The following is a 7,550-nucleotide window of genomic DNA, read 5'->3' on the forward strand; positions in this document are numbered from 1 at the left end:
CAAGGACACTATCGTCCTCGTCCCTGCTCGACTTGCGGCGATGCATGTGTACAACAGCTGTTTGGACGATTCTAGGGCTGGACATATCCTAAGAAGGCGACCAATGCTATCAATTGGGTGATGGATCAGAAAGTGTACTGCCAGCACCGAGCGTAAGCCAGTCGACGATTGGGAGCACGATTATTCCACCGCCAGCACTCAACCAGCCGATCCGGTTGTAATGACAGAAAAAGATACAAAGCCTAGTCGTCCACAAGCATCATCGAGATGAATTGTCCAATGCTGCAGTTTGGTGGTGGAAGTGAAGCCAAAAGTGGTGAACTGTACTATGTAAGGATACTCAGCAGGTGCTTCGTATGGCGCACGGAGGGGTTTGTAGACGTGCTCTAAGGCTGCCGTTACAGAGATCAACTATCATAGCGATGATACATTGAGCATTTGTATCAGCGTGTACGTATTCTGCTAGCCATCAAGGTTTGGCCCCTCTCGAACAATGCCTCCCTAACTAAAAGCCAATCCATCCACGCCATTTCCCCCTTCCCCATGAGCTTCTTGCGTATGAGCTCGAGATATTCGGAATCCTGCATGATGATGGCGTCGCTAAGGTCATTCAGCTTGCCCTCATCATCTATGCCTGCATCAAGAAAAGCCTTCGTGTATCGCCTCCTTGAGCGTCGGAGGTGACGAAGAAAGGTGGAGATGACGTCGGGACCGTTTGCTGAACTTGCAATCTCGAGGGATCCCTTGGTGTTCTGCTGACTGTAGCACATATGTCGCACCATCAATGCATCCCACATTGTGTCCCTGTGATCTTGATCAAGGTCCGCAAGCTCCACTTTGCCATATCTCCGCTTCGTCTCAATACGGGTAGTCATCCACTTGAAGAACACCCTCCATCCCACCGGCCCATATGCTGTGAAAACATGCATGTCTTGTGTTTTCCTGCAACCAAATGCCATCAAGTAATCCCCAACGAACTCGAACTCGGATGCAAGATTCAGTTCGTTTCGGATGAACGATTTGACTGGGTCGTCTATGATGACCATCGCTCGGCCATAAGCTATGTCCGGGAGTGTCACAACAGAATCGGTCAGTGTAAGGACACACAAGATAGGTGAGTGCCACGCACTAGATGAATACCACGCTTTCCGCTTATCCTTCCGCATCTGCTGTTCACGCTCGGCACCGAGAGTGTCGGTATGATGATCCTAAGGTACGTCGAGACAGTGAACTGGGCATCAAGAAAGTGCAGGTACCTCTCGTAGTTTGGCAGTTGTCATTAACTGACCCATGATGCATGAGTATTGAGTACTGAGTCCTGGGGCGCTGCGGCTGATAGTGGTCTGCGATATCGCGATGACCGTACACGTACACGTGACGAGGAAGCTCAAGATCTTGGCCACAACGCACTTGATGGCTCGCCTGTACTCTGCTCTGACTCGTATCCTGCTCTCTCTGACTCGTATCCTGCTCTGCTTTAACCCTTTTCCTGCTCTGAGCGGCACTCGCTATTTCAAAGTCGAAGGACGATCTTAACAAAATATTGAACCACGAGCAGGGCTTTGTCGCATGCATGCACCGCCTGTGCCGAGAGCAGTACGTGCTTGTCCCTCGAATACCCGAGTTTGTCTAACCTTCGTCTGCTCTCGTCCCAGATTTGCCCAGTCTGTTGCGGAAAAACCACCGCAGGAGCCGTTGACACCAGAGTTGGAGGCGCTAAAGATGGAGCGTGATACTTGGGCACTGGTGCAGGTACTGATGTTGTGAGTACCGCCTGGTTTGTTTCTGATGTCCGTCGTCTCTTGCACGGTGCATAGGGTGGGATGCCATGTGTAGTGTCCCGGACCGAGTAGCGGATGAGTCACGTTCAATTACATCTATTGTGGGCACTCTTTGAAAGACCCAACACAGATACACATGCATTTCGATCAATTGTACAGTTCGCGATCTACAATTTAGCCTTCGTCACCCCTTGAATCCAAGCCGCCAACTCGCAATTGACCTCGTCTGGAGCCTCGAGCTGCACCCAATGCCCTAAATCAAACTCCTTCACGGTCAAATCCGGACAAAACTCTTTCATACGCGCCAGTGCCAGCGCCGGCACGCAGACGTAGTCGCGCTTTGCCGCGCCGAAGAACACTGGCTGCGTGATGGTCCGCCTCGACTCTGGTATCTCTGTCGCACGTGTCGGATGTAAAGCGGTGTGACGTTTTAAAGAATGGTGGAGCGTACGCTTGTCGTCTGAGTCAGCAATACCGTCGAGCATGATCCGGTACCAGTTGAAGGCGCCTTTGAGGCCACTGGTAAGGACGGCGGTCGAGATGGCGTTCTTGTCCTGTTTCAAAGGTCATCAGTGTGCAATGACCATAGAGAGAGATTAGAACTTGCAGTCTCGGTCAGGTAGGATGGAGATGGAGCAATATCCCCGCTTAACAGGTATGCTTTGATGCCGCCTCGAGGGCATAGGTGCGTGCGCCAGATGCTGCCAGGGTCGGATGGGTATAGGAGACTGAAAAACGACTCCCACTGCGCAGAGAGATGAGTCGGTCAGTCGAGATTTGAAACTGTGACCATCAAATCACATACATGGTCTTTGATTATCCGGTCTGCTTCTTCATCCCTCACAAAGAACCTGTACACGATTGGATTAGTGAGCATCCTCGGAAGACTTGCCGCTACGTACTCCCAGTATCCGTACGCCTCATATCCTAAGACTTGTTTGGTGCCAGCCAATGCAGCCTCGTAGTCGAAGGGACGGAGGGGGGCATGTATCCGACAGCCAGGAACGCGAATGCGAGGAAGCGTTCCGGGAAGTAATTCGCGAGACGCGACACCAAGGCACACCCCCTGCACCCATTCCAGAAAACGTGAGTCCAACGGTATTCTAACAGGGCACGTCGTACCAGTCGTGTCCGATCGCGATAGCCTTCTCGACATCCTCGGCATCGAGGATGTCAATGATATCCTTACTCATCTCGCTCTGCTTGTAGAGCAATGGATCCAGCGGCTCCAGAGCCAAGCAGATCAGGCGCGATGATACCGTATCCTTCCTTGGCGAAGAATTGAACCTGAAGATGCCAGTCGTACGCAGTGGAGGGGAAGCCATGAAGCAGGAGCAAAGTTAGACTAGAAGGCTGTCCAGTCGAGACAAAGTAGCTGTAGTTGATGCCGCGGCGCGTTTTGAGTTGCTTCAACGAGGTGGGATCCATCGCCATGTCGGTGCGCTGCTAGCAGACAGCAATGTACAGTATGGTCGGGGAATCATGCATATATACTAAGACGGCCGCTCCGCCGATGCCGTTCAACCTTGTTTCAGCCTTGCTATCATAGTAACGGCGAGTAAGGATCTCCGGGAGCCCGCGCAAGTTAAAGGATTGCCTTGTCTGCCCACGAGAGATTGGCGGCGAGCATGATCACAGGTGCAAAGTGGTTGATGCGATCAGAATCGCGGGTTGACTACTGCCACACGCATTGCGCAAGTCCTTTCTTCCTTCAGCAGTGCACCTGGCCGCGCAGGATAACCAGATCGATACAAATGGCTTCTCACCTTAAAGACGTCCTGCTCGTTGGTTTCGGCGCGGTAGGTGCAATATGTAACCAGCACTCGTTATCTGCTTTCCCAGTCATCTGAGCCCTCCTGTGGTAGCACAGATTCCTTAATTTTGAAGAGAAGTGGCGTTGCTCGGGTCACTGCCGTAGCAAGGAGTAATTACGATGCCGTTAACGGTCCGTATCGTCATCTTGTACAATGTGATCTCGGAGGCGGCCCTGACGTGAGACCAACGCGAAGCTCACGGGTTATACATCAAGAGCCGCAAGTATGGCGAGCTCCAGGGCTGGAAGCTCACGGGTTATACATCAAGAGCCGCAAGTATGGCGAGCTCCAGGGCTGGAAGCCAGATAGGCGTACGTGTACCATCCTCCGTTCTGTCGGAAGTCACCCCGCATTAACCGATCAATTACTGAAACAGTTTTCCCGTCTGTCGCGCAAGCCCTCGACCGCCCATACTCTTATGTCGTTATCACGACAAAGGCGATCCCTGAGCTCATACGCACCTCGACCCTTTTGGAACCTCTGCTGCAGCCCGAGTATGCCGACAAGTATCCGCAGCCGACATATGTTCTGATGCAGAATGGCCTCAATGTCGAGGTCGATCTGTACCATGCGCTGAAGAAGCTTAATGCCTCCGAAGAGCCCAGGATCATCAGCACTGCTGTTTGGATCGGCACGGGCATGCTGAACAGCAACACCGTCGAACATTCTGAATTTGTTAGTTTTTTTGACCCACCTACGGCTCTCAATATTCATATACTGATCGCTTGCTTCGCCTTAGGATCGCGTATCGCTAGGCATGTACCGCCCCACCACGACTAACACCGAAAACACGCCCGAAGAAACTGCCATTCTCGAAGACTTCGCACACATCCTCGCAGCGGGCGGTACCGAGACGACCGTCGTCCCCGAAATCCAACGCGTCAGATATTCCAAAAACTTTTGGAACGCCTGCCTCGGTATCACAGCCGCCCTCACGCGCTTTCCGCTCACCGCAGTCTTCCGCCCACCACACCTCGCGCCCGGCGCCTCGCAGACCGCTCCTCCCCCTCCCGAGCCAAGTAGCCCATCCCAAGAGCCGCAGACGCCCTCGGCTCTCGCCACCGCCGACATCCCCAGCGCGTCCCCCGCCATCAGCGCATACGCCATCCCGCTCTTGTACGACGCGATGAACGAGGTGTATGCGCTTGGCACGGTGCTCTTCCCGCCGTCCGAGTCCGGGTCTCCTGGGATCGACCCGGACATCGTCCACAAGACGCTCGTGAACACGTCGCGGCTGCACGCGCGTCCCGAGGCGAACCATCGCGCGAGCACGCTCGTGGACGTCGAGAATGGCCGCCCGACGGAGGTGGAAGTCATTCTCGGTGAACTGGTGAGAATGGGCCGCCGGGAGGGCGTGCCGATGCCGGTGAGTATCTTTAGCTTCTATGGGTAGGAGTGTACCTGATTGTCTTCTGTAGAGGATTGAGACGTTCTATGCGTTAATGTTGATCATTCAAAACCAACTCCTGCAGCAAAAGAAGGCATCCTTGTGAACGTATAATACGAATGTAGCTCTGCATTATGGTTGGAACTTATACGCTTTTTGATTACTTGTCCTCCTGTGTAGCCGGGGTCAATGCTTTTTGCTCATCGGTCTGTCTGTGAAGGGCGTATGCATGGACCACTTTGTTCGTTCATTGTCCCCTTGTTATACAAGGCAAGCGAAAAGCAACGTCAGCGAGCCACTAGTAGCCGCGAACTTCGAGTTCCTCCCAGTACTACTACTAAGTACAAACTACTAACACAAAATCTCGCACATCACACACGGGCACAAAGAACTACCTACTAATACACGCGGCACACACGACAAATCCCAAGCACCGAAGCAACAAAGACATCACACAACACACATCAAAACTACCACGCGCATCAATCTATCTAGGGATTAATAGCAACAATGACGGGGCCATCCATTTCGGGACGGGGCGGGCGGGGGCGAATCATCGCGTTGACCTGCCTCCGCGCAAAGTTTACTCTCCGCTCGAGATTCCGCAGCTTTCTGCTGCGCTCCCTTTCCTCAGTCCGGATCTCCTCCCTCTCTCGCCTGTTCTCCTCCTTCAGGAACTTGCGTAGGCCAGCGGGGTCCCCCTGCAACAAACGAACATGACGCGCGTCAGCATGCGCAGCCGAGAACAGGATCGCAGAAGGGGGGACATTACCCGGAAGCGTTCGAACGGGTCATCTTTTATGTCACAGACTTTTTTTGCCAGCTCGATGATTTCCCGAGTGTCCTCGGCCTGCATATGCGGGATGCATTTGTGAGAAAATGTACATCGAATCAGCTGGATGGACGCAACGTACATCAAGCACGTGGCCGGGCCTCAACATGTACGAAGGAACCCTGACATGGAGGGGAACGGTCCTTTTGCGCTTGGGTCTCCGAATGTTCCCATCTGCATTGTTGTGTGCCGTTGGATTCGGAGCGGCTTGGGAGGGACCTGGGGCAACGGGACTCGCTTGGCTCGAACTCGCGACGTTGGGAGCAGCAGTGCTCGGACCTGCGTGAACAGGGCTCGCCTGCCTTGGTTGAGCACTGTTACGACCAGCCGCGTTCATGCTGGCTATATTTTTTGCTGCGTGTCCAGTGCTAGAGCTCGCTTGGCTCGAACTTGTGGCGCTGGGAGCAGCAGTGCTCAGATTTGTGCGGACAGAGTTCGCTTGCCTCGATCCACCTCTGCGACAACCGGCTGCTCTCGAGCTAGATACACTGGAAGTTGCATCACCCGTGCTAGAGCTTGCCTGTCGTGAGCTTGCGCCGCGCCTGCTTGCTTTTCTGGAAGCTTTGTTCCTCGACGTCGTGCTGCCCGTTGATGGTCTGCTCGCATCTGGTTCTTGTGGAGGTGCAGATATCACCGCGCTCGACACGTGCGAAGTTGCCGGTTGTTGGCTGGGGCTACGCCTGCTTACATCTGGCGCTTGTGGAGACACAGATACCACCGCGCTTGATGCATGCGAGGTTGCTGGCTGTGGGCTGGGGCTACACCTGCTTGCACCTGGCTCTTGGGGAGCAGCAGAAGCCGTCGCGCTCGACGCATGCGAAGTTGCTGGCTGTGGGCTGGGGCCACGTCTGCCTGCATCTAGTTCTTGTGAAGGTACAGGTGCCGTCACGACCAACGCATGCGAAGCTGCTGGTTGTGGGCTGGGGCTACGTCTGCTTGCACCTGGCTCTTGTGGAGGCGCAGCTGTCGCCGTGCTCGACGCATGCGAAGTTGCTGATTGCTGGCTGGGACTGCGTCTGCTCGTATCTAGCGCTTGTAGAGATGCAGACACCTCCGCGCTCGTCGCATGCGAAGGGCCAAATCTGCTTGCGCCTGGCTCTTGGGGAGCAGTAGAAGCCGTCGCGCTCGACGCATGCGAAGTCGCTGGCCGCGGGCTGGGGCTACGTCTGCTTACATCTGGCTCTTGGGGAGCAGCAGAAGCCGTCGCGCTCGACGCATGCGAAGTTGCTGGCTGTGGACTGGGGCTACGTCTGTTTGCAGCTGGCTCTTGTGGGGGCGCAGGTACCGTCGTGCTCGACGACTGCGAAGGTGCTGGCTGTTGGCTGGGGCTACGTCTGCTTGGGCCTGGCTCTTGTAGAAGCACAGGTGCCATCATGTTCGACGCGTTCGAAGTTGCTGGCTCTTGGCAAAAACTCCATCCGCTCACGTCTGACTCTTGTGGAGCTGCAGGTGCCATCGCGGCAGACACGTCGGGTAGGTCCCATTGACGTGCAATGGAGGGGAGATATTCGTCGATGGGTGCCACCGCTACTACCGCCGAGGTCGCGTTCGCCTTGTTTAAAGACGTCGGTTGCTATGTAATGGAGGCTACATCAGTTCACCTGTCTTGCAGTCCTACCCATCACGTACCTCTGTCCTGACTTGCGATGCTGCTTTAATGTCCTGTGATGGACGCGCTAGCACAGTCACGTGCGGCATGTGTGAATATATGAATTCCTGAGCAGTGGAGATTAGAT

At 54.5% G+C, this 7,550-nt stretch overlaps 3 protein-coding genes across 3 annotated transcripts; 1 reads left to right on the forward strand and 2 right to left on the reverse strand.

Annotated features, from left to right (window-relative positions):
• Positions 1-1,892: 1,892 nt before the first annotated feature.
• Positions 1,893-3,464, reverse strand: LAESUDRAFT_733037 (epoxide hydrolase). The gene is made up of 9 exons (XM_040910373.1): positions 3,069-3,464; positions 2,904-3,007; positions 2,778-2,847; positions 2,684-2,739; positions 2,587-2,632; positions 2,389-2,526; positions 2,233-2,335; positions 1,945-2,175; positions 1,893-1,924 (listed from the first exon to the last, which is right to left on the reverse strand). Exons 1-8 carry the CDS (start codon positions 3,213-3,215, stop codon positions 1,949-1,951), a joined length of 891 nt encoding a protein of 296 aa, XP_040757360.1. The 5' UTR covers positions 3,216-3,464; the 3' UTR covers positions 1,893-1,924; positions 1,945-1,948.
• LAESUDRAFT_733038 (uncharacterized protein) lies at positions 3,458-5,274 on the forward strand. The gene is given in 8 exon segments (XM_040910374.1): positions 3,458-3,591; positions 3,604-3,605; positions 3,652-3,726; positions 3,844-3,906; positions 3,919-3,925; positions 3,979-4,270; positions 4,335-4,961; positions 5,014-5,274. 8 exon segments carry the CDS (start codon positions 3,536-3,538, stop codon positions 5,086-5,088), a joined length of 1,197 nt encoding a protein of 398 aa, XP_040757361.1. The 5' UTR covers positions 3,458-3,535; the 3' UTR covers positions 5,089-5,274.
• A 199-nt stretch (positions 5,275-5,473) lies between these two features.
• On the reverse strand, positions 5,474-7,512 carry LAESUDRAFT_765342 (uncharacterized protein; the record flags this gene model as incomplete). Its single annotated transcript, XM_040913643.1, has 4 exons — positions 5,474-5,683; positions 5,755-5,832; positions 5,897-7,387; positions 7,444-7,512. 4 exons carry the CDS (start codon positions 7,510-7,512, stop codon positions 5,474-5,476), a joined length of 1,848 nt encoding a protein of 615 aa, XP_040757362.1.
• Between the last annotated feature and the right edge of the window lie 38 nt (positions 7,513-7,550).

Source organism: Laetiporus sulphureus (assembly GCF_001632365.1).
Source record: "Laetiporus sulphureus 93-53 unplaced genomic scaffold LAESUscaffold_150, whole genome shotgun sequence".
Lineage (NCBI taxonomy): Eukaryota > Fungi > Basidiomycota > Agaricomycetes > Polyporales > Laetiporaceae > Laetiporus > Laetiporus sulphureus.

Excerpts from the sequence above, each read along its gene's own strand:
- LAESUDRAFT_733038 (XM_040910374.1), top strand. The coding sequence starts at position 3,536 with ATGGCTTCTCACCTTAAAGACGTCCTGCTCGTTGGTTTCGGCGCGGTA. Across the intron at positions 3,727-3,843 it reads TAATTACGATGCCGTTAACG|CTCACGGGTTATACATCAAG; the intron begins GTCCGTATCGTC and ends CAGGGCTGGAAG. Across the intron at positions 4,962-5,013 it reads GGGAGGGCGTGCCGATGCCG|AGGATTGAGACGTTCTATGC; the intron begins GTGAGTATCTTT and ends TGTCTTCTGTAG.
- LAESUDRAFT_733037 (XM_040910373.1), bottom strand. The coding sequence starts at position 3,215 with ATGGCGATGGATCCCACCTCGTTGAAGCAACTCAAAACGCGCCGCGGC. Across the intron at positions 2,740-2,777 it reads TCGCATTCGCGTTCCTGGCT|GCTGCATTGGCTGGCACCAA; the intron begins GTCGGATACATG and ends TTCGACTACGAG. Across the intron at positions 2,633-2,683 it reads GAGGCGTACGGATACTGGGA|GTTCTTTGTGAGGGATGAAG; the intron begins GTACGTAGCGGC and ends AATCGTGTACAG.